Source organism: Panthera onca, chromosome A1 (assembly GCF_046562875.1).
Source record: "Panthera onca isolate mPanOnc1 chromosome A1, mPanOnc1 haplotype 2, whole genome shotgun sequence".
Classification (NCBI taxonomy): Eukaryota; Metazoa; Chordata; class Mammalia; order Carnivora; family Felidae; genus Panthera; species Panthera onca.
This window is the reverse complement of record NC_138339.1, coordinates 216,493,952-216,520,773: the sequence shown is the minus strand read 5'-3', so window position 1 is coordinate 216,520,773 and position 26,822 is coordinate 216,493,952. Positions and strand designations below refer to the sequence as shown.

The window sequence follows — 26,822 nt, the reverse complement described above, 5'->3', positions numbered from 1 at the left end:
ACAGGACACCGAAGACCAGGACCCTTCAGGCTGGTTTCCCTTCAGTTCTCCGGGTGCTGTCATGTAGGCAAGTGGATCAGGTTTACAAGAGGCAGCTGGCAATCCTAAGAGGGAAGTTGGTGAATCTTAGAACATAAAAGCTTTGGAAAAAAACCTTAGAGAAGGTGATTAGATCCATGCATGGCAGACACGTAACCCAGATGGAAAAGCCAGAGAGCCACAGACAGGGTGGTTGGCTCCCTTCTGGAACCTCCACAAGGCCCTTGGCAGGGGCCCACCAGCCCAGGACCAAACCAAGACAAACAACAGTGGTGGCCCAGGTCCTCCTCCAGCTGGTTGAGCAACTTCAGGATAGGCCCAGAGCCACCTAGATAGAGCTTAGGCTTTGTGGCACATTAGCATCACCTGTGGAGTTTTAAGGCCTCCTTATGCCTGAGGCCTCACCTGCAGCTCCTAAGAGACTCGGTTCATTCTAAGTATCAATATTTTTAAAGCTCCCAGGTGGTCCCAACATGCTCCAGGGTCGAGAACCACAGAATTAAGGCAAGTGGAGAGTGAAAGTCCACCTGTCTGGTCTTAGCTTTCTCTCCTCCTAGCCCAAGAAATTGGAATTTAGAGTAGCAGCCCAGACAGGTGTCCGTAGAGGGATCTGGGAAGGATGCAGGTAAATGGGGAGTGCGGAGGTGGAGGGAGCCTTAAGCCCACATTTTAACTCTAGAGGTTCTCTGCCCTCATTTCCTCCTTCCACTCCAGCCAGAATCACCAGGAGGGGGACAGAGTAGGGCTTCAGCTGCAGCCCCTTCTTCAGTTATATAGACTTGGTTGTGGTAGCTTATATCCCCAGAGCAATATTAACACACAAGAAAAAAATATCTCAGCATAGGAAGATCAAGTCTCTACAAAAGACATGTAACAAGTAGACCAACCTCTACCCCACAATTCAGAAGTAATACACGACACAAAGGAACAAAATGAGCAAAAAGAAAAACGCAGCAGTACTGGATGTAAAGACAGGTTAACATAAAAACTTACAACATCTTTTTGGGGGGGAAAACAATGAAACCTTAAGATTATAGGACATCAAAGACTTAGCCTTTTCAATACAACACGTTTGTACTGGGATAGTTTAGTGTTGTATGTTACAGGACTAAGATATTTGTTCTCCCCCAAATTAGCCCACGGTTTTGATGGTGTCAAGTCAAATGCCGGTAGGACTTGAACTTGATGAAATTCCTGTAAAGATGTTTCTGGGAAAATAACCACAGCTTGCATGGGGCAGAGGAAGGAACAAGGGAAAAGCCAGGGCCCTCACCCCCCAGACTGGGCCTCACTTTACCCTACTTGTCTACAGCTCTGAGTTACATTTTAATAGACTAGTAAAAGTGAAAAACATTGCTTACTTACAGCTTGCTCACAGAAAAATTGCAAAGTTAATACAGAAGTCTGAAGGTCATAAAAACCCACCAAGTCCATCCCCTTGAAGGATTCTCAAAGTGAAGATCACTCCAAACGCAAAGTAATGCCATTAAAAACAGTGGGAGCAGGGGAGCCCTCCACACAAGCAAACCTAGTCCTCCCAGGCCAAAGAGCACCCCCCCACCCTCTCCAGGAGTGTGCACACCTACAGCAACATCCAAACGTTGGAGCAAGAATGGGGCCAGCCAACATACATTTATTTTGCTGCTCTAAAACACTAGCACTTTTGTTAGCTAAAAAAACAAAACAAAACGTAAATTCAAAACTTACAGTTTCAGCTCAAGGTCCGAAACTGGTCTCACTGGGCCAAATTCAAAATGTCAGCAGGGCTATATCCCTTCCGGAGGCTTTAAGGGAAAAAGCGTCCACTTGAGACTTCCAGCTTCCAGAGAACACCCTCCACTCTCTGCAAAGACAGAAGCACTCTGACATACCTCTCGCCCTCCTCCTCCTCCACTTTTAAGAACGCTAGTGATTAAACCAGACCCACCCAGAAAACCCACGATCCTCGCCCTATTTGAAGGTCAGCGAATTAGCAGCCTTAATTACCCTTTGCTGTGGAACACATCGTATTCAGTTTCCAGGAGACAGATGGAAACTTTGGGGGGGATCGTTATTTCTACCACAAGATGCATTGGGGTCAAATGTTTAGCGGGCTGAAGTTGGTTAAACAATGTCCCTGTTACTGTCACAAACTTTAGAAAAGTGATGAGTACATCATGAGTAAGTCCACAGCTTATTTAGCTGATCCACAACCATCCCAGGTGCCTAAAATACTGTTAAAAGGAGGACTTCTCTCCCAGTTGGCTTAAAACCATCCTAACTTTATAAGGCGAGGTGGAGAGCTGAACCAATTTTTCACATGTTCCTATTCCCATTAGATAGATATCCTGTGTGAAAGTATGTTTTGGGTTGACTTATTCTAAGTGCTTCAATTTTAACATGTGTCTAGCCTGGCAAGTTAACTTCTCCACAGGATACCAAAGTGAATGAATTAATGTGTTTTGTGGAGTGTGTGTCTGTGGGTTTTAACCTGAATACACGACTCATAAAGGAACTCATTCTTTACCACTTTCCCACATTTCCTTGAAACTATCTGGCTCATTATATTTTGACTGTGAATTGTCTCCTTAACGTCTTGCAAGGCTCCAGACTGCTTCCACATTTTCAGAAATGAACTATCCAGGGGAAGTAGAACTCTGGAGATGGTTTTTTGTTGTTGTTGTTTTTTTGGACACACACAACATAGCCTTTGTACACCCAGGCTCAGTGATTCAGAATCAATTTTGTTTTACAGAGTATTAGGGGATTACCTGTCTAATGAAAATTTTACACAGTCACAACAACATAAATTTTCTATTCATTCTCAGGGGGTTTCTGCCCCACTCTTACCCCTGAATTCATATAAAGGTTAAGTTGGAAGAAAAGCATTCAGCATCAGAACGGGTGTAGGACGCTACTCCTCTGGAACCCATGAAAAGAAAATAAGCATAGTAAGAAATCATGCCAACAAGTCTTATTCAATATGCCTCAAAGATATAGCATAAAATTCCATTAAAAAAAAGAATATAATGGTTAAAATAGTAAATTTTATATTATGCATATTTTACCACAATAAAAAAGAGAATGCAGAGTGCCTTATGGGTATAAATTTCTATTTCTTCCAACACTTAGTGCCTGTAAACTCTCATTATTTTCTAAAATACCTGAAACCATAATAAGAGCGAGTTTGGGGCGCCTGGGTGGCGCAGTCGGTTGAGCGTCCGACTTCAGCCAGGTCACGATCTCACGGTCCGTGAGTTCGAGCCCCGCGTCAGGCTCTGGGCTGATGGCTCAGAGCCTGGAGCCTGTTTCCGATTCTGTGTCTCCCTCTCTCTCTGTCCCTCCCCCGTTCATGCTCTGTCTCTCTCTGTCCCACAAATAAATAAAAAAAAAAACGTTGAAAAAAAAAAAATAATAAAAAAAAAAAAAAAATAAGAGCGAGTTTAACACTTCGCAGATGTTTAAAAACATATCTTCCAAATATACTGCTAGTGAAAAGCCAAGCACAAAACAATACATGCTGAGTGACGCCAATATAGAGAGTTTACAAGCACACGAAGCTAATCTATTGCAGAGGAAGAAGACCCGGGATCTTCGGGCAGGGGGAGGGGGAGAGGAGGAGTGGCCACCGGGAGGAGTCTCCAGGGTGCCTCTGAGGTGCTGGTAATGCTGTGTGTCAGGTACATGGATTCACTCACCTTCAGTAACTCAGCTCTACCCTCTGGTTATACACTTTTCTTTGTGGGTGTTACACTTCAATAAGTTTTAAGTGTCCACTTTAAAAAAGTGGGGGAGGGGTGCCTGGGTGGCTCAGTCAGTTAAGCGACTGACTTCAGCTCAGGTCATGATCTTACAGTTTGTGAGTTCAAGCCCCGCTTCCGGGCCTGTGCTAACAGCTCAGAATCTGGAGCCTGTTTCCCATTCTGTGTCTCCCTCTCTCTCTGCCCCTCCCCTGCTCACTCTCTGTCCCTCTCTGTCTCTCAAAAATAAATAAATGTTAAAAAAAAATGTTTTTAAGTGGAGGAAGTTATAATTTTTTAAATGTTAACATTGTTAATACTAATGTAAAAATGCTAAATTAGGGGGAAAAAAACTCCTGAGGGGTGGATATCAAAGGCTTCAGTACATAATGACTTCACAACCATGAGCCCCGCAACAGCACGTCCCATATCGTATCTCATTCATGACTCAGGGCCATGACTGGCCTTCCCGTGGAGAGCACCAATGTGACTCTAAGTGTGAAACGTGTGCCCAAACACAGGAAGGAGACTCAAGCTAGTTGCACTCACTTTATCAGTAGAGCACGGCAGGGATGTCAGGATCCAGACCTGAGGCTGCAGGGTGCAGGAACCAGGCCTGACTGATGGGACTCGTCAAGCAGCAGATTCTGTGCAGCGGGGTAGTTTGATCCCCCCGCCCCCCCCCCCCCACCACACACACACACACACACACACACACACACACAGGCCTGCGGGCCTGAGGGCTAAGCTGGGCTGAGGCCACACAGCAAAGCAGCTCACAGACTGTGGAGCCAGGCCAAGTGCATCTCAAAGTCCTAGTTCCTACCTAGGATTGTGTGACTTTAGGCAAGTTACTGTGTGACTTCAGGAAGGAAACTTCACTTCTCTGTGCCTCAAGTGTTTCATCAGCAAATGAAGAGACTGTAGTATGTACTTCACAGGGTTGCTGCTAAGGATCAAGTGAGCTAATTGGTATAAAGTGCTCAGGCTAGTACTTGGAACATCGGAAACATCACAGAAGGATTTGCTGTTACTATTTTTACTATTCTTATCACTACCACCACGGCATAGTGTCCCTGAAGTAGTTAGGTTGTAAAGATCAAGTATTATCAACTCCAGGATATTAGAGAAAGAGTAATATCTGTAGAAAGCCCTCATATTTAATAACTTTACCTTTCACCTAAAAAGCCCTAATTTACCAGAATTTTTCCTGGCCCAAATGACCTCTTTTTTGGGCAAACTCTTACCCTTACCCCTATAACCAAGATAATGAAGATGTGTACCATCTAGTCACAATTTCTCTTTTTATTTCCCAAAGGCCTCTGAATTTGCCTGTTCACTTATTCCACAGATCTTTATTTAGTATTTACCATTTAAATACTATGTGCCGGGCAGCCACTATCTTAGGAGAATGCCTTGATTTTATGGGGTTCACATTCATGAAAAGAGACAGACAACAAACAAGCAAATAAATAGACCAACAAAAAATTTCATGGAGTCACAAATGCTATGGAGAAAACAAGTCAGGGAAATGTGCTATCGAGTGACTCAGGTAGGGGTGAGGAAGGACTAATTTATGTGAACGTCTCAGGAAGGGCCTCACTGAGGAGAGGGCATTAAAACTGATGCTGAAGAATAAGAAGGAGCCAGCCTTGGGATTGTCAGTGGAGGGCATGTTCCTGGCAGTGGGATCAGGAAGTTCTAAGGCCCTACTATGGAAACCAGCTTTTGGGGTTGAAGGATCAGAAAGAAGCTAATGCGGCTCAAGCAATTCATCAAGAAGGGATAAGCGTAGGAGACAAGGAAGAAGAGGTAAGCAGAGCCTTATAACCAAGTAAGGAGTTCGGACATTGTTCTGAGTGTAGTGGGGGACCTCTGAGAGTTTTAAGCAGGGGTGGGGGTGCATAGGTAAAGGTAGAAACAGTGAGGGTAGCTCAGGTTAGAAAAATGAGTTGCTAGTTGGGGACTCTCTGTGTCCCTTCCTCCACAGACACTGTCAGAACAAGAGCTTATCCACCCTCTGTGACACCTGTGTGACTGGATCTGAATCCAAGGGGATTGCATCTTGCTATAATCCAGTTGTGAGTCTTAATGGCTTGGAGTACTGAGACAGCAGTGGAGATGGAGAGAGGTGGACAGATTTGGACAGAAAATATATTTCAGAGGTAGAATTAATAGGATGTGGGTGAGGTTTTTCCAAGGGGAGGCTAATGGAAAGAACGACTTCTAAGTTTTTGAGCTGTGCACCTGGAAGGATGCTAGCACCATTAGCTAAGATGGGGAAATGATGGGAAGTGGGCATTCAGGGGATAGGGAGGCAGTGTGCATTCCAGAGTTCTATTGTGACTGTGAAAGGTTAGGGGTGCCTATTCAAGACATCCAAGCTGAGAGGCGACATAGGTAGCTAGATATTTGTTTACTCCTTATTAAACAGTTGTTTGTGACCTTGAATAGAATACTTTTATTGAAGAGCTTCATGAGCCCTGCGGTGGAGGTTTGATTTGTTTTCCATTCCTTATCTCCGGTTTCTATTCCTACCTCCCATGTATAAGATCTCACATAACGTTCAAGTGCATCTCAACATCTCAAGTGTTACAAATAAACACTCGTAATCCTTAAAGCCTAACGAAGTATTTGTTATAAAATGAAAGCAAATGCAAAAGCTGACTAAACGCTGAGGTAGTCAAAGGCCCTCTAGACTAGGGATCACAAGGCCAAGGTCCTAACACAAAGCGAGGTACAGAAGAAAACCAATGAGGCCTATGTTGGAATCCTAGTCCATTCATTCACTAACTGAAAACCTAGAGCCAATTACAGAATATTTTGGAAACACAGTTTTCTCCACCTGAAAATGGGGATAATAACTCTTGCCTTACGGGTACCTTGTGGGGATGAAATTTGTTGAAGGCTTACACAGTGTCTGACATATGGCAGATACCTGTAAGTATAGGGTTTGTCACTCTTTTTGCCAGTACACTACTCTTTTATCAGTGTAAACTTGCGCAAAGCATTTAATATCTCTCTACCTTAGTTCACCAACTATGAAAGGAAGATGCTTCACCAGCTGATCATTAAGCTCCATGTTAGGTCTTTGAAAACAACAACAACAAATGATCATCTTGATAACAACCAGATAACACTTCTTGGTGAAGGCTGCTTTTTAATCTGATATCACTGCATCTTTCTGCAAAACCACTTAGACCAAAGAAGACAGGGCATTCAGAAGCAGAAATTAGACCAGAGAACTGTATCTCTGATGTCACAAAAATGTTCTCCCCCCAAACCACTAAAATTTCAGGATACAAACGACTATGCAGAAGATGGAGTAAATGAAATCTCACCACAAACACAGTCTGAGAGGAATCAAAACCCAAAGCTCTTCATCTCAGGCTTCCTAAACTGGATGGGAAGTTTGGAGGTCTGGGCCAGACCATGTGGGAAAGGTGGAACTGCAGAGAAATTTCTAGAATCCTAGCAGCTCAAAGAGATGGTGGCTAAGATAGGAGGGAGATCCTGAAGTTTAGCTCAGGTTAGAAAAATGAGTTGCTAGTTGGGGACTCCCTGTGTCCCCTCCTCCACAGACACTGTGAGAACAAGAGCTTATCCACCCTCTGTGACACCTGTGTGACTGGATCTGAATCCAAGGGGATTGCATCTGACACCCATGCTGAGATCAAGACCCTGCTTGATCGATGGGCTTAGGAACCAAAACAAAAACGTGATTGAGCCTTGTGATAGAAATAGTGTCAATCTATCAATGCAGGACCAGTGACCCCAAGAGCAAAGCCAAGATAAGAAGCCCATAAGATATATGAATAAAGAAGAACCCCAGATAAAGTTTATTTGAAGTTCCAAACCTGTGCCAAGCTAACTGAATAATGAAAAATTTGTCTAGCCCAGAGATATGTGTTCTCTGGCTTGTATAATGTGTATTTTTTTTAACTGAACCTGATTGTCCTTAGACACTTCCCAGTTTACCAAGTACTGTTCTATCTATCACCTTATACCCCACAACATGGCTCAGTTATATGACCACGCTAGCCCCACAAACATTTCACAGATACTGGTAGGTAATTTCCAGATTGGCTTATTTTAAAATATTAAATACTTGAACGTATGCTGACCACAGAGATGGCAGAGAAAAGAGAACAATCACAGGAAAAAAGATGAACATAGGAAAATGTCAGAAATTCTAGCATCGCCATCTTTGGGAGAAGCATCTCCCAGGCCCAGCTCAGTTACAGCAGCTACAAATCATGCCATATAAAGGTCAAGTTAAATGGGTTCTTGACATATTTGTGGCTGCCTGTCTCTTTCAACTAACCTTTCTATATTTAGGGAAATTCCCAAGTAGCAGAACTCAAATTCCAAGCCTTCCCTATAGCTAGAACATTGGCTCATCGCCTAGATTCACCCAAATAGCAGTACCCTGGCAAAACTGTGATGTAGAAAAGAGCAAAGTGAACAAATAGGTGAGCAAACCACCTCTATCTTTGCCAGCATGGAGGTGGCTGAGGTGTCCGGCTTCCAGCAGTTGCGTAATTGAGTCCCTGATGTGGAAGTGGCATTGGTGAGGCAGGACCTTCTGTTGTTGTCGCCCCTGGTGCTCAGAGGACAAGGAAAACAGACATTTCCTCATCAAACCAAATTTGTAATGCAGTTTTACTCCTGGAATTTCAGCCTGGAGCCCAGCCCTGTCAAGAATTCTTTGAACTACTCCGTATCATTTTATTAAACTCATTTTCTGCTACATCAGCCCAAATCAGCTTCTGTTGCTTCAAACCAAAGTACCCTGACTGATAAAACAAGCGACGGCAGACCCTCCTTTCATTGGGGGTGCCTTGGGAGAAAGCCAATCACGCTGATATCTGTGAACCCTAACACCTGTGAAAGAAACCCCAGATTTTGTAAGGCCATCCTTGTTCCCACAGAGGAAGTACGCAGTAGAAATCTCTCTTTATCCTTGCTCTGTGAATCCTAGCATGCACTTTCTAAAGCAATATCATATTACACACCTGTTACTCAGTACTCCTGGCAGTTGACTTAATTGTCACCATTCACAGAAGAGGCCATTAAATTTTCATCATTTGCTAGTCAGCTATGGAAAATTACAGCTTTGAGGAGTCCATTATCAACCATTCTGGGCAATGGTCTTGCTCTACGAGGCCTCTAGGTAAGTGATAACCAGGTTCCATATTAACAGACTTCTACATGAGCAAGCGAGGCACAGATTTTTAAGCTAAACTGTAAAGATGACATCAGGCTGGTTTGGATTTCTGTGACATCCAAACAAGGGGCATTGGAGGTCTCAGCTACAGAAGGGATTTTTAGACAGAATAAAGAACTCAGCACATTAAGGAAGGCTGTGGAGCATTCTTCTCTATGATTTCCATCTACTAGACAATACTGTATTTATTACCTAGAGAACAGCAATTTTCATTGTCCCTCATGATAAGTTGTTAAAGGGGATACTATTAAATAATAGAACATTCCCCATTTTAAAGGTGAAAGATCTCACAGGGATTAAGTGGCTTGCTTAAAAGTCATAGGGAATCCAAACGTGGGTTTTCTGATCCCAAGCTGATAGTTTTCCTCCTACATCAGTGGGATTTCTGAGGATACCTGAGATGCTTTCAAGATGTCCAAGAAATTGATACTATTTTCATAACAACAAAAACAAGAACAACAATACTAATATCCAAGGAAAAGAAATCACTATCTCAAAGAGATATCTGCACCTCAATGTTTGTAGCAGCTGTATCACAATAGTCAAACATGGAAATAACCTAAGTGCCCAACGATGAATGGATGAAGAAAATTGGCTTGTATATCTATATCTATAGATAGATAGATATGTGTATATTATGTAGATATAGATATAGATACAGATAGATACAATGTGACATTATTCAGCCACGAAAAAGAAGAAATTCCTGTCATTTGTGACAACATGGATGGACTTTGAGGCCATTATGCTAAGTGAAATAAGTCAGAGAAAGACAAATACCGTATGACCTCTCTTGCATGTGGAATCTAAAAACATCAAACTTATAGGAACAGAGAAGAATGGTAGTTACCAGGAACTGAAAAGCGGGGAAAATGAGGAGGTGTTGGACATAGGGTACAAACTTTTACTTATAAATAAGTTCTGGGGTTTCCGAGGTACAGCATGGTGACGACAGTTAACAAAACTGTATTGTATATTGGAAAGTTGCTGGGAGAGTAGAGCTCTAATGTTCTCACCATAACAATAACAATGAAACGGGAATTGTGTGAGGCGAAGGATGTGTTAACTAACCTTATTGTGGCAAATACGTCTCAATGTATAGGTACTTCAGATCATCACATACTACAGCTTAAACTTGCACAATGTTATATGTCAATCATATCTCCATAAAGCTGGCAAGAAATCAGGTGTTATCTTCTCTTTTCCCTTTCATCCTTTTATAAGGGTACAGTGGAGTTTTCTGGAGGATATGTTGTATGTGATATAACAGACTAAAACAGAAGCGTCTGTGAGAATCCAGCTGTGTCCTATTAAACCAGCCATAAGAGAAACTTTCAAAACTACAAAACAGTGCCATTCTTCTATTGACATTTGACATTTGCCATTCTTCTATTGTTCTGGAAAATATAATTCTTTTCCATAAAAATGTTATTTATGTTGGGGCGCCTGGATGGCTCAGTCGGATGAGCGTCCGACTTCAGCTCAGGTCACGAGCTCACAGTCCGTGAGTTCGAGCCCCGCGTTGGGATCTGTGCTGACCTCTAAGAGCCTGGAGCCTGTTTCAGATTCTGTGTCTCCCTCTTTCTCTGACCCTCCCCCACTCATGCTCTCTCTCGCTCTCTCTCTCTCTCTCTCTTTGTCAAAAATAAATAAACATTTAAAAAAATGTTATTTATGTTAATATGGAATGGGTTTATTAGTTTTCTTTTTTAATGAATTGATACATCATTATTTTAAGTGCCCTCGGTTTTCATTTCTAATACCACAAATATTTATAGGTATAATCCACAGAAATAAAGATTCTTTAGAGTCCTTTATCATTTTTAAATGTGTAAAGGAGTCTTGAGACCAAAACATTTGAGAACTGCTATCTCTCATTATAGTTGCCTTTAAAAAACAAGAACCCAGGGGCACCTGGCTGGCTCAGTCAATTAAGCATCTGACTCTTGATCTTGGCTCTGGTCATGATCTCACTGGTTCGTGAGTTGTAGCCCCACGTAGGGCTCTGCATTGACAACATGGAGCTGCTTGGGATTCTCTCTCTCCCTCTCTCTCTTCCCCTCCCCTGGTCATGCTCATGCACATTCTGTCTAAATAAATAAATAAACTTTAAAAAAAAATCCAGGCTAAATACAGATTTCCCTTGATTGTATTATTTTTAACCAACTGATGCCCCTGTTAAACCTAGTTTTTCTGCTTACATCTCTGTGCCGTCTTTCTCCCTAGTCTTGGTTTGGACTGAGGAGTTCATGTGTGACAGCAAACAGTCTTGGAATGGAAAGCAGCGATTATAGACTCAAGCACCTCCTTCCTCTCAAATCCCTAAAGTACCTACTTCACTGTATATTCAATTAATATTTGATTAATGGGTGGATAACTGAAACTGATTGCTAACACAGAGAGGCCTGCTTGATGCCTCTGAGAAGTAACATGTGTGCTTGCTCCTGAGTTCACAGGTGCATGCCAAACACAGCAGAACTCAACCCAGCAAGGCCAGGTGCACCGGGGTCCTGGGTGCACAGCTATCATACACCTGTCTCCCCCATCCAGATCATACTGCCATCCAGATTCTGTTCACTCACAGGACGTGAATAAGCAACTCGTCTCCTACACAGCTTTTTCCCCCGGAGACGGTAACCCACAATGAGCATCACATGCTGAGCTCACACATCCATCCATCTTTATCCATGTGGCTGCTTTTGTCCCTTGATCTCATTCTGTTTTTTTTAATTTTTTTTAATGTTTATTTATTTTTGAGACAGACTGCAAGTGAGTTAGGGGCAGAGAGAGAGAGGGAGACACAGAATCCGAAGCAGACTCCAGGCTCTGAGCTGCCAGCACAGAGCCCGACATGGGGCTCGAACTCACGAGCTGTGAGATCATGACCTGAGCCGAAGTCGGACACTCAACCGACTGAGCCACCCAGGTGCCCCCTCTTGATCTCATTCTACTCCGCACCACTGTCTGTCTAGATTAGGTGTGTGTATTTTATCTTAGGAGATAAAGATCTTAGGCTCCATGAAGGTTCTTAAAGGCCTTTCGAGGTACCCAAGAGTCTAGCATAACACTAAGTAAATTATAATCACTGTCATCTCAAAAGTTTACAAAATAGTTCAGACACATGGCCCCACTGTTTTCTCACCAAAGCCCTATATGTAAATTACAGAAGGTCCTCTGTTTATGTATCTGCACCTCACAGAGGGAGGCTTCAAAGTTAAGCAACCTAAGGTCACACAGTCGGTGATTGTCAGCCAGGGCGCATGCGTGCCTCTTGGGGTGGCCCAGTCTGTACTTACCTCACTGCATCAGGCTCTTATTTGTCAACACACACTCATTCAGTCTATCTGAAAGAGAGCTTTGAGAAAAATAACAGCCCTACATCCAGACTATGAGCCAAAACATACAAGAATAAGCCCAGGTCTCCTGATTCCCACTCAGGCACTGTATTTTACAGCATCTTTCCCCTGGTGATTTTAGCTGTCAAAGTAGTCAGTGCACGTGCTAGTTAATCTTATATGTTCTTCTCTCCGAAAAGTACACAAATTATTAAGTATCATTGCAATACCCACTTTCCTTCTTTCTGCCCTCAGTGGCTAATTGGGAAGCCACATTTTATTGTGTTTTCCCAGCGAAAATGAAGGGAAACATTATAAAATAATGCAGTAAATTCAAGCTGTGTCACTAAAGTTGATTATGATTCCTTCTTTTTTTTTTCTCCCTTTCACTGACTCACTCATCAATCCCACAAAATGCTGGAGTGGCTTCCAGTAAGTAAAAGATACCCCTGCCATTAATGAGATTATCGCCTCATGGGTGAAATGACACTTCCAGAGAAAAATTCTAAGGTATTAGAAGTGTGAATTAGCACAGCATAAATTATTTATGAAGGTGATGAAGGAATATAGACTAAAAGAGCTCTTATTACAGGGAGAATTTTAGGAAAGCTTCATACAGGGCATGTCCTTAAAGAAAGATGTCATGAGATATATCTTAAATGTAGGGAGTGGTTTGGGCACATAACCTCCTTCTGCAGCCCCCCAAACCCAAACAATCATAGAGTCAAAGCAAAACCAGTATGCTTCCTCTGCAAATGGAGCCACAAAATGAGATTATTTCAGTCTCCCATGCCCAGCCAGATGCCACCCATAGGGCCCTGCTACAGAGACATTCTGGAGCCCCCACTGGTTGGTAGAGTATTTCAGGAAAGAGGATGGAATCAGAACTGAACCAGGGCAAAATGGAGAAGTGAGTCTACCTTTCAGTTACTATTTACAGTACACGTTTCCCCAGAGGAAACGTGACATGCCATCGATACCACATCCTCTCTGACCTGCATCCCTGAGCTACAGCCTGTGTCTTCTCTCCTGTGACTGCTTTCCTTTCCAAGGGCCACGCCCCCAGGGTTCTTCCCGGCTGTGCATCTCTGTGCCACTACAACTTGGGCTTGGATTATTAGTTAACCGTCTGAGGTGTTACAGGTACAAAACAATGGGACCTCTCTCATTCTAGCAGTGGCACATTGCAATGTTCCAGCAAGCAAGCCACTGGGAAAAGACACAGGTGGGAGCTGGCAGATTTTGAGAGTTCTTCAGATCATATTATGTGATTGGCTGAGAAATCAAGCTATATGTAACTCCATTCTGAATCGTTCAAGAGATGGCATAAAGAAGAGAGACCGCCACCTATGTCAAAAATTGACAACGTTGAATGATCACATTAAGGCCAGATCACAAAGACCTTGTAGGATGGGCTCAGTAGTTGGTAATGGCTTGAGCATTAGGGCAACTGTCGTCCTTCATTATGTCATATGATAAATGCTGCTTTGGGAAAGTGTAAGAGAGGCTAAGGGAAGGAGAATTGACAACCTGTGGGCCTGGATTATGTGGTCACCTGCTGCAAGCCAACTTTCCAGCTACCATCCCTGTGGCTGAACACACTCTAGACCACAGTCTCTGAAATGAGACGTCACATGTGAGACCCATTCCCCATGCTTTCAGAAAGAATCGCTATAAGATCTTTTAAAACAAATGGAGGAAACGATGTGATACTTTAAAGATGAGGTTTAGTAATATGGAGCAGAGATGATTTTTTTTTAAATAAACCTCTGTTTGTGAGCATATTGCTAAAAGAAACTTTTCCATTGTTGGTGAATAGTGTAATATCTGCGTATTTAAAAAAGGGTCAGTGGATGACAAGTTGAAGCATTTGAGAAGTTTCTCTACGAATTGTGATTCCAACAGCAAAATGAGGCTCTGATCATTTATCCACATGCCAACATATCATTCAGATTCTATGTGGGATACATAACACATTGATGGGAAAAGATGGTAAATGGAAGTCAATCTGCCTTGGAAGGAAAGACATGATGGGCTGCCAGGTGTCAGAGCGACAGCTGACAATCCACATCCTGCAAGTCAGAATTCAGTCCCTTTACCTTTCAATGCAAGATCATCATAGTAAAGCACAACTTCCGGGCTACGAAACTGAAAGGAAACAGAATGACGGTCTGCAGAGCACGAGACCATCTTTCCAGGAATCCATGACAGGGCAGTTGGGCCAGTGGCTTTCGGTAGTTCCCGACTGGCTATACTTCAGGGAGACTGAGTATTTCTTCTGAGTATCTCCTATCTCCTGGGACAGAACACAAACTTTAAGCCTTTGGGGGCATTTAGCCATAACAGTCAAACTATTAAAACAAGGATGGGTAGCTTTATACAATAACTCACGCAACACATTTTTTCCCCCAGATAACTCATAGCCAAGTTGAGGGAGGGGTGGAGGCAGGCTTCTTTCCCTGGAAACTCTCCATCATTTCTCCACTTGAGGTCAGCCCGAGCCTTTTGGAAATTAATAGAGTTGTTTAATAAAGGCAAAGGGAGCAGCTGTAAGACTTTCCTCTATTTACTCTTCTTTCAAAATAAAGACATTTGTACTATGCTTTTCACCCTACACATCCCAGGTTCTCAGCACTAGTTGCGTATCAGGATCACCCAGGTGTTGTTTTGTTTGAGTAACAATGTTGATGTGGGGTCCGAACATTACCATTTTCTAAAAGTACTAGTATCAGAACCTCTGGGAATGGTGCCCATGCAATGTAATTTTTAAAAGCTCCCTAGGTAATTCTAATATGCAGCCAAATTTAAGAATAACTACCATACTGGGGCACCTGGGTGGCTCAGTCACTTAAGCGTCCGACTTCGGCTCAGGTCATGATCTCACGGTTCGTGAGTTCGAGCCCCGCATCGTGCTCTGTGCTGACAGCTCAGAGCCTGGAGCCTGCTTCAGATTCTGTGTCTCCCTCTCTCTCTGCCCCTCCCCTGCTCATGCTCTGTCTCTCGCTGTCTCAAAAATAAATAAAACGTTAAAAAAATTTTTTAAAAAAAGAATACCAAACAAAAGAGGAAACTAGGTGTTGATTATAAGGATTTTAGTTTTAGAATAGCTGTCTGACTTCAAAGAATAATGTCTCACCAGAGGAAACTTTGACTTTGAGATTAAAGAATGAAAAAAAGAAAGTATCAAAACACAGAGAATCATTAGAGTGTGTGTGTGTGTGCTCTTGACACAGGGCAGCGATATAATTTAGTGTTTATTAACTGCCTTGGGGCCTGGAACTTTTTTTGATAATCTGTGTCAAAAAGTAAGCACATATATGAAAATTGTGCAGATTTCAGAAACATCACAGACTTCCTGAAACCAATGTTAAGGACCTCTGGTATAGTCGCAGACTTTCATAGCTACTCTTGTAAATAAGCAAGTAGGAAAAAAAAAATCATCCATAAGAAATGAGAAATTTACATAGGAGTCTGGATTTTGCCCCTAAATTGCTATGAGTGTAAATAAGTCACCTAAGCTTGCTAGCCCTCAGCTTTTCCACAAACTGAAATTTTTATCTACCCATAGGACAATGTGGGTAATGTTTTTACGATTTTGTAAAAAAAAAGAAAAAAAAAGTCGAGTGAATGAATACATGTGAAAGTACTTTGAGAAGTTATGATTTATTATTAGAGATATTAAGAATTAATCTAAAAAGAAACATAATTTCTTGGGTAACTGACATGTTGATCTAGCTCTCACTTTTATCTGCCTGGTCAGCAGACCATAGATTATAAGAAATTTAGCAACTCTTGAACTATACACTTCCTATTAGAAGGATGAGTCCCAGCCCCAGTTGCCCTTAGATACCCCATCTCTCTCTCCCTGCCGTATGACTGTCCTGCGGTATTCACAAATGGCGCTTTCTGTCAAACTGATAGTAAAACCATTCGTATTACTGGAGAACATTCGGTGTGAGTTAAAATACAAAGGAAAGGAAGTAGTTCCAGAGGAAATGAAACCCATGAACCCAAATTCAGTCTTTTTCACGATAGCCCTGAAGTATTTGTTTCTTTCCCCTCCACCTCCCACAACACCTGAGGCCCTGCGGACTCCATTGTCGTGTTCCCTATCAGAGGATCATACCTAGTAAGGCAACCTTTTTATTTCCCAAGGAAACGCTCCTGCAGAAGCACACTCAGTCCCAAGATAATAAAGCGTAAAAAGCTAGGATTAAGAATAAAGCTTATCTTTCACAGCCAGTGCTCCAGAGTTAAGGCCATTCACCAGACCATGGTTAGATGTTAACCAGAGGTGCAAACTTAATGTGCAGAGTAAGCAGAGGCACCCTAAAACAAGACACCGGCCCAAGTCTTCATGCTCCTGGGTGTCAATATTTCCCACGCATTTCATTGTCTGAATTTTCACGAAAAAAACAAAATGAAAATGTGCATGGAGGAGCCAGTACTGATATTGAATCTTAACAGCTATTTACCACTCCTCAGAAAAATATATTAAACAAAATGCAGAGTCACGTAGTTTAAGCTACTGTCTATTTGTTCATAAAGGAAAATGCTTTATATGCAGAAATTTCAAGTGAGAGGAGATGTCAGGTCTCCAAAAGCAGCTATTATCGAACAAAGCAGCCAGAAAATTAATGCACTGCAGATGGCTGTGACCGCAACCTTGGATACGAGCCAGTGTCTTCGTCTCTCTTGGTAGGAGAGTTTTTGAACTCTCTCCTACCCACAAAGCCTCCTTAAATGTTCTCGTTCTTTGACATAAAATTCTTTCCCCTCTTTTACAGAGTATTGCTTTAACTGTCTAGTTTTTCTTTCCATAAACCCTTGCTGACCTTTACTACAAGTGAGGCACTAAAAAAGAATGGTAAATTGACAATAGTCAGGACATTCGTGTTAAATGTAAAGAGGAATGGGCCATTTAAAGAACAATCAGGTTGATTCTCCTCCTCCAAATCAAGGTCCCCCTTCCAGACAGCCTGCGTGTGTCTTCGTTCCATATCCGATTTATAAAGAGGGTTTTTTTTAATTTTTTTTAAATGTTTATTTATTTTTGAGAGGGAGAGAGAGAAACATAGCACAAGCGGGGAAGGGGCACAGACAGAGGGAGACACAGAATCCAAAGCAGGCTCCAGGCCCCGAGCTGTCAGCACAGAGCCCAATGTGGGGCTCCAACTTACAAGCTGTGAGATCACGACCTTAGCCAAAGTCGGGCGCTTAACCAACTGAGCCACCCAGGCGCTCCTTGCCATATGCAATTTAAAGTGGCTCTTTATCCCAGGCAGCTAAAAGAGGGAATCTCCACTTCGTAAAATGGCTCCATCATCCCTTTTTCTCCCTGGCTACAGAAGTTGAGCCATTCTGGAGGGTGTGTGTGCTTTTGTTCTTGCCAAACAAGTACACTCATCTGACTTCCAAATGACTGAAGATTTTTGTGTTTTAAGTAGTACCTTATTCTGGTTAATTGAGAATTGCCACTTATATAAACCACCAACCAGGCTGCAAACAAAATAGGGCAAAAGACTCACAGTAGCAACTTCCTTTGCATTAGGAAAATGCACACCCAAGAGTTTAATAACAAAACCATATACCTTTTTACACAGTTGGTATTTTGTTTATGTGTAGCATGACTAATAGTAATGGCTGTAATTCATCACAACAGAAAAGCAATCAACCGCTCTAGCTGTAGAAAATTAAAATTGATTGAGACCTTTTGTATACCCTGGCAGAAGCTAATAATTACATCATTATTAACAATATAGCCAGTAGCCAAATTTTTTTAACTTCTTTTGGTTTAAGACAAAATAGAACAAAATCAAGTTAATGTATTCAAGTTGAGTTATTCTGTGGAGCAGGCTACTCCCATGTGGATCTACCATTGGCAGAACATCCACTCTGGACTAAGGACTGTCCTAGGTGTTTGCACGTTGGATTCATTTTATCCTCCCCACATCCACGGAGGCACGATGGTGATAGATGAGGAACTATGAAAATGAAGTAACCAGCCCAGGAGCACAGAGCTAGGACACAGACTCAAATCCAGGGCCTGTCTCACTCCAAAGCCTCCATTCCAACCAATGAGCAACTACACTGTCGAACAAAGACCTTCTAGATGAGTACAGGAAACACCTGTCACAGGTACATACTCGAACACCTGGAAAACAAAACATTCTCCTTAGAAACCATCTCTTAATTTTTGTGATCCAGAGTTTTCTGAAGGCTAAACAAAACTGGTACGTATACAGTCTCAGAGGATGTCCCCGGGCCATAGAATGTCCCCAACAACAGGCCAGGGACAGAGAGGAATAAAGGAAATGAAGAGTCATTAACCACACTCAGCGTCCTTAAGACCAAGCTCTGATGTCACTTATTTCCACCTTCCAAGAATACTGGGATGGCCCGGCATGGACAAGTGACAAATACTTGTCAATTAAGTTTGTGAAGATAATGGCAAATGCCACTGAGAAAGACTTGCGTTAAACATTAACTCAAGCTAATGTCCCCTCCTTGCAAGGATGGCCAATGTGAGGTTAGGAGAGTCAGGGGCGTGGTTGGATGGAGCTGAACTGTGTTCTGAGTATGCACAAACTAGATTACAGAGCCTCAAAGGAAGTTTTTCCAGATGGATAGAAGAGTCCGACAAGCAGCAGCTCCCAAATCTGGAATGAACCTGTGTTCTTGGCTGGACTGTGGCCATTTATTAGGCTCTAACTGATGGTCAGAAGCAGTGAGCAAGATGCTCCCTGTCACACAGCTCTGAGGTAGAGGGTAGGAAGAAACTTTGTTCTGATGTTCTCCCAGGGTGCCCCTGTGGCATCAACCCTTTCATGAAAGAAGCCACTTTAAACTAAGTTATACAAAGTAGTTATTTGATTCATGTTTTCTCTCCTTCCTCTCTCCCTGACTTTTCCTTTATGGCAATCACATGATTGTCTTGGTCTGTCCCAGGCCAGTAGAGGAAGACATTCCCAGTCCCCCAAAACTGCACAGTGGTGGTAGTGGCCGGCTCAATCTCCCTTAAATAAGGTCCTACATCATGGGGGAGAAATTAGCACCATTAGAGGCCAAGTGTTCCTTTAACTCACTTTGTTCTCTCTTCTGCCTAACCCCTGCGCCTAAGGGAGCTGCATGGGTTCTCTAAACTTCAATGATGGAACAGTCGACCATGGGCTAGTGTTCCCATGTATTCTCTCATCTCATACCTAACTCCCGTATTTATCAATAAAAGAAAAGTTTGTGGCTGCTTATGATTTTGTATTCCACCCTTATGAATGTTCTACTACTAAAAACATATAACGATTTTTATGGACCAATTGGAAATTTGAACGCTGATTCCATATTTAAAAATATTAAGGAAATATTAAATTTCTATTTAGGAGTGGGAATGACACTGTGATATTTGGGGTTTTTTAAAGAATGCATAGCTTTTGGGGCGCCAGGGTGACTCAGTCGGTTAAGCGTATGACTTGGTTTCAGCTCAGGTCATGATCTCGCAGTTTGTGAGCTTGAGCCCTATTTCAGGCTCTATGCTGACAGCATGGAGCCTGCTTGGGATCGTCTCTCTCTCCCTCTCTCTCTCTGCCCCTCCCCTGCTCTCTCTCTCTCTCTTTTTCAAAATAAATAAACTTTAAAATATAAAAGAATGCATAGCTTTTATATCTATATATGAAAATATTTACAGATTGGATGATATGCTGTCTGGGATTTGTTTCAAAATAACATGGGAGGAGTTGCAGCAGGTGGGAGTATGGGTGAAACAAGATTGCCCTTGAATTAATTATTGCTGGAGCTGGGTAATGGGTTCATTGCGCTAGGTTTGTTTTGGTTTTTCAGTGGTACTTTTTCTGTATGTGTGAGAACTTTTTGATAGTAAAAAGCTTTTTTAAAAAAGAATCAAAATTAGCTAGATTAAAAAAAAATAAAATATAAAATATAATTGGTGACTTACTTTTAATTCACATTAGAAAATTATATTTTTCAAAAATACTTTAAAATATGTACAATTTGCATGATTGAATGTTAAATGGAATAGGAAGATCTAAAACTGCACATAAAATACTGCATATACATAATTATTTACACATGCATATAAATGGAAGAAAAACTACATAAAATGTGTATCAGAATTTTCCCTGTCTGGCAAGAATATATATTATTATTCTTTATTGTTACTTTTTTCTATTTTTCAAGTGTTCTGAAAAGAAAATATGTTTACAATTTCATAAAGTTCTTTTTATAAACTATACTCAATATGTTAGGGGAAAAATAGTTACAGAACTGAATGTGAAATTCAGTTATAAAATGGGTGTGAATGGTTGTGTGTGTGTGTGTGTGTGTGTGTGTGTTTATCTAAAATAAATAGCATCATATTGTTAATAGTGATTATCTCTGTGTGATAGCATCATTGGTCATTTTTATTTTTGTTTGACTCTCTGTATTTTCTCCAATTAACAAGAATTATGTTATAATCAGAAAAAACATGAAAAATTAAAGCTAGATTTATTGTACTTCTTTATAAGTAAAGGACTGTCTCTATAGGGCAAACAACATACAAGTTTAAGAAACCATGCATTATATATAGTAAATATATATTATATACATTAGTACAATATTATAACTACATATAATGTCACTACATATAACTATATATTATAACCATATATTAAATTTTATATAATAACCACATAATACCTATAAAGACAGGAGACTTTTAAATTCTCATTGAAGGTATATGTTGAGCTTTAAAACAATGTTAATACAGAATCCTTTGCACAGCCACCATGATGTAGCGATACTCACAGACAATTCCTTCATAATCATGTTTCGTTTTCTGTCCAACTCCAGGGATATCTATGCCAATACCAGTCTTTGGACTACAGGATGATTCCAAGGTCTTTAAGAAAGGGAGCTGCTTACTTGCTGACGACAATTTCGTCCTGATCGGCTCTTTTGTGTCATTCTTCATTCCCTTAACCATCATGGTGATCACCTACTTTCTAACTATCAAGTCACTCCAGAAAGAAGCTACTTTGTGTGTGAGTGATCTTGGCACACGGGCCAAACTAGCTTCTTTCAGCTTCCTCCCTCAGAGTTCCCTGTCTTCAGAAAAACTCTTCCAGCGGTCAATCCACAGGGAACCAGGGTCCTATGGCAGAAGGACTATGCAGTCCATCAGCAATGAGCAAAAGGCCTGCAAGGTGCTGGGCATTGTCTTCTTTCTGTTTGTGGTGATGTGGTGCCCATTCTTCATCACGAACATAATGGCCGTCATCTGCAAAGAGTCTTGCAACGAGGATATCATCGGAGCCCTGCTCAATGTGTTTGTTTGGATCGGTTACCTCTCCTCAGCGGTCAACCCACTTGTGTATACACTGTTCAACAAGACCTACAGGTCGGCCTTTTCACGGTATATTCAGTGTCAGTACAAGGAAAATAAAAAACCATTGCAGTTAATTTTAGTGAACACCATACCGGCTTTGGCCTATAAATCTAGTCAACTCCAAATGGGACAAAAAAAGAATTCAAAGAAAGATGCCAAGACCACAGATAACGACTACAGTATGGTTGCTCTAGGAAAACAACGTTCAGAAGATGCTCCTACAGACAATATTAACACAGTGAATGAAAAGGTTAGCTGTGTGTGATAGACTGGTTGCCATAGCAACCATGGAGGGCACACTGGGCAAATTTTTACCTATCTGGGGGGAAAAAAAAGACAAAGGGGAGACTGGAAAAAAAATTAGGCCGATCTAGTAGAACCAACAATATTTATATGCCTCATTTTATTCTGTCAATGAAAAAAAAAAAAAAGGCAGGGTTAAAAGACACAAAATGTGCACTTCAAAAATGTTCTGACAGCATTTCAGCTGTGAGCTTTACGATACTTATTTTTAACATTGTAAATGATATACATCTTTAAAATAATTAGCTTTTATTGTAAAATTATAATGAGGCCATAAATAAGTCTAAATTAACTTCTATTCCAAGTGGAAACCTTGCTCCTACGTTAGTTGATGGCATGAGTTGGTTACCTATTGCTGTAAATAACAATAGCTACAAATAGTGAGAAGTTGGGTGAATATAATATAATGACCTCTTAAAGAAAAATCCTCTTTAAAACTTATCATGCTACATGTTTTGAACAACAACAAAAAAGACACTAACGACGGTGTTATGAAATCTGTATTGTTAAGATAATTAAATGAAATACTTGACAACTTTTTCATTCCGGCTTTTTCACAGATGTCGTTTTGAAATATTCACAAAGTTGCTGACATTTGCTGCATTTCAACTTAATTCTTCAAAGAAGTGAAAAAGTTTTAAAATGTTATTTAATAACTACTGCTGCTTTCTCTTCTACTATTTGTGCTTTATTCTGAATTTCCAATGTGGTCTTGTTTAGTGTTTCTTCTCATAGGTAAACTATCAAAAGGATAACTTAACATTACCAAATACATTTCTAGAAATTGCTTCTCCTAAACGACACCATAGTGGTGTTTGGTAACTCGCTCTTTAATGACTGCACCGTGCATGCGCTCCGTTGAGCAGTAAGCAGTATTGATGTAACTGTGTCAAGATTGAGGAATAAACTCAGGTTTTTGGCTACTGCCAGCAGTACAGTCTTAGGAGATCTCTGTAAAATAAATACAGGTGACTTTCCCATTGGCACCCATCAGGTAAATTGATGCTTTCTGATCAATTAATCTCTATTATTTGCCAAAATTGTTCAGCTTTGGTCTCACGATCAGCTACTGAGTGTACATTATCTGTGAAGAAATTTCCTGGGTACTGAGGATATAAAAATAATTAAAACAAGATCCCTGCTTTTAAAGCAAATGACCTAATTGGAAGAGTCCTTGTCAAAAATATTAATTAACAGACATTTTGAGAATTGGTTCAAACTATTTCCTTCTACGTAGTTCAGAAAAAGGCTTGTTTTGACCCTGAGGGTAATTTTCTCAGTAAGTTTCCTGATTGGTTGTCAATGAACATCAACCAAATGACCGAGAGGGGAAATATTACGTGAGGTCAAAATTTGTAATTAGTTTAGAAATATACACCTCAACCTGGGCCCAACCTATGACTACCAAAGTTTGGAGCAAAATTTTGGTTCATTTCCATAAAAACTAACTTCTTTATTACTTACTAACACTGGACTCCATAAAAAAAAAAAAAAAAGCAATAATATAATGCTATGTAAAAAAGTTTGCTAAAGAGAGAAAGACTAACAGCAGTTAATTCACCTTGACGTCACTCGAGATTAAATTACATATCCTTACTAAAATAGAAGTTAGGTATGAGATTACAATACTGAAGCATTTCTATTGAATGAAAAATAGTGTTTTGCACTAAGCCATTTGAAAAATATTATGGATTTGAAAACTAAAGAATGTGGGAGATGCCACTGTGTAATTTGGAAATGTATTAAGGCTATCCAATTATGTCCTTCTAGATACATTGAAAGATACGTATTTCAAAGCTAGAATTTCTAGTAAGCCACTCGTATCAAGGCTGCATTTAAACTGAACTACTTTAATGATTACACCATACTAACTGATAAAACTACAAATGCTAAAAAATCTCTACTGTATTTTGCCTTAGTTTGTAACTCTGCACATCTCATTAAATATTAGAGAAAAAATTCCAGATTCTATCCCCATACACTCAATCTTGATCAGAATGAACATAAATACTGCCTGACAGGTATCTTTTGACTACATATATATTACAAATGTGTATGTGTTTTCTTTCCATAAGTATCTATTCAAGTGTATACAGACAACCATGTATCTGCGTACATGTACAGACATGTTCTCATGCACTTTATTCGATATTTATATATTTATATGGAGAAAAAGCAAGAAGTCATTAATGAAAACCTTCAATATATACACATGTGTGCATGTTTGTATCCTGTCCATTAAAATGTGAATTCATGTTCTAATGTTTCTATGACCTTCCATTGCGGTCAAAGGCAGATTAAAATGTAACAGAAGTATCAGCTCTTTAAATAAACTGGAAATTCACCTGATTTTATGGGAAGACTTTAACACAATTCTGTAAGGGTGGTGAAAACAATAGTCCTTATATACAGTTGAGTGATCTTGAATAAAATGGTACCTTTGGGCCCTTTGTTTAGTCTAGGGACTTTCTGACTACTAAGGATTTCAAAAATACCCCCCGGCCCCAGTGAAACACGGTGCTTGAATGATTTATGGATCTGTGATTAAAGGACTCACTCCTAGTCAATACTATTAAAATACAGTGACCAACCTTACTCTACTTTAAGTTGAATGGTAGATTCTTCTATATTTAAAGAAAGGAATTAAATGCCATACCTAATTAGGGGAAACACTCAGTTTAGACATACTTAATCTACTTGGCCACAGCGCCACCTCATGGTCAAAGTGCTACTGTAGCCAAATTGAACTAAGTTACTGTACTGCTTTTGGCAAAGGGTGCTTTTCCCATTTGCGCATCTATGAAACATGTTCATAAAGTGTTAAATTATTCTGTGCCATATATAATAAATACGGTGAAGATTATTTTGTGTAATGATTTTAATCAAGGTAATTCTAAAAGATTTCAAGAAAGAAGGAATAATTATCAATAAAGTCTACTCAAAAATCAATGCAATTATGTGAGTCCATAGTTTTGTCTGCCAAAGGGAGTGACCCACACCTTTCAGATACTCACACTAGGAACTCTATGTATCATTTAGATATTTTGAGAGAACAAAGCCTGTTCTTCTGAAGTTCAGTGACTCAACTAGGACTTACCTGCTTATGATTCAGCTTCCAGTTATCTGCAGCAGAGACACTCCACATTTGGTCACTCTATCTAGTTGCACACAGCCCAGAAACATATAGAACTGCTGCTGTAACCCCAACACATGCACACAGGTACTGATGGCTACGCGTGTACACGCGTACCCCAAGACATGCACGGGTGCATTCACACAAACAGTACACACATTTTCACAGGAGATAATTTCAGGAATTAAAGTAAACCAAGAAGACACAGTATCATTGAATAAACTGGAAAGCTGCCTTGATTTGTCATTTCACCTCTAAATGTTGTAAAAGTTTATGAAATAGGGACAGCAGGTATCTTTTCCAGGTGTTTATAGCTCCCTGTATTGAGTACCTACCACATGCCAGGCATTAAGCTGTTTGATTTGTTTGCTTCACCTAATGGAATCTTCACAACAATCCTATAAAGTAGGTATTATTATGCCTTATTTTTCATAACTAAAGAAACTGAGATTCAGAACAGTTAGTAATGTGGCCAACGTCCCACAGCTGCCAAAAAAAGAAAAAGCGGCAAGTTCAAGCCTGGCTCATCTGACTCTGAAAAATAAGTTCTTGTTTGTACCCAATCTGGCAGAGAACAAAGAGAACTGAGTTTAGAACCAAAGGATGCGAGATCCCATCTTGGCTTGGACAAATCACTTAATAACCCCGTGTCTCAATTTCATTGTCTCTAAAAATGGAGCTACTAGCGCCTGTCCTGACTGAGAGCATCACTTAAATGAGGTCATGACTATAGCTGTGCTTGATAACCTGTAAAGCACTATGTAAATGTAATAACTGTTGTTATTAAAAAGAAAAAAACCCAAAGCCATTATATATTATTAGCTATCAGAGCAAAAAGTAGACAAATTGTGGGATAGTCAATATTATTATTCAATAGCTTCCACATTCTGTGAACACTCTCATTTTTAATTTTTTTTTTTTTTTTTACTTCTGCTTTGTCCTCACCATGATGCAGAATTCCCTTTGCTGGTACTCTTTTTTCCTGTTCACATCAAAACTTGCCCATTCTATGACCCATTCCATTAGGTTTCTCCTCTTTGCTGGAGCACCAATAAGTAATTCAGGCTGGTAAACTATGGTCTATCACTGAGGTCCCTTTAGCTGTTCACCATGATACTAATCCAAAAGGTAAAATTTTAGCACCAGGCAGACAAGTGAGAAAGAAATTTAGGGACAAGAAATAGTCTCCTGGTATCACTCAAATGACCCACAGAAAAACAAGCACCTTCAGAAACTCCATAATTTATATAAAGTTTTATAACTTAATATTAAATTTCAATCCATAATAATAACAGCGATTTGAAAGAAAACATCTGATTTCTAAGATTTGATTTTAACTGAGAACACTAATAATATTAGTAAGTTTATCTCAAGTTTAATACCCAATGGACATTTGCCCCAGTCGCTATGCAGTAAGACAAAAATTTTGTTAAATTTTTATTATTTTAACAGATGGCTTGCTAAAACAAATGGTTTCCCTATTTTCCCTAGTGGTATATACCCCAGTCTTAGCTCTATTCTTCGTTTTTGATATTTAACAACAGTATATCCACCTTAGCTAACACATGATGGGCGGTTTTCACCCCCAATTGGAGCCTCAGGATTTGATGTAACCCTATTGTCATGGAAGACTGAGGAAGGAAACCGAGGTTCAGTCTGCTGCTACTTTCTGAACCTGCACAAACAA

General features: G+C 40.5%; 1 protein-coding gene across 1 annotated transcript in view; it reads left to right on the top strand.

The window, feature by feature from the left end:
* The window catches only part of HTR2A (5-hydroxytryptamine receptor 2A), a 57,286-nt gene extending 35,164 nt beyond the window's left edge, over positions 1–22,122 (top strand). The window contains exon 4 of the mRNA XM_060637182.3: positions 21,165–22,122. Coding sequence (XP_060493165.1) covers positions 21,165–21,964 — 800 coding nt within the window. The 3' untranslated portion in view covers positions 21,965–22,122. The remainder of the gene's footprint in view (positions 1–21,164) is intronic.
* Positions 22,123–26,822: the final 4,700 nt, after the last annotated feature.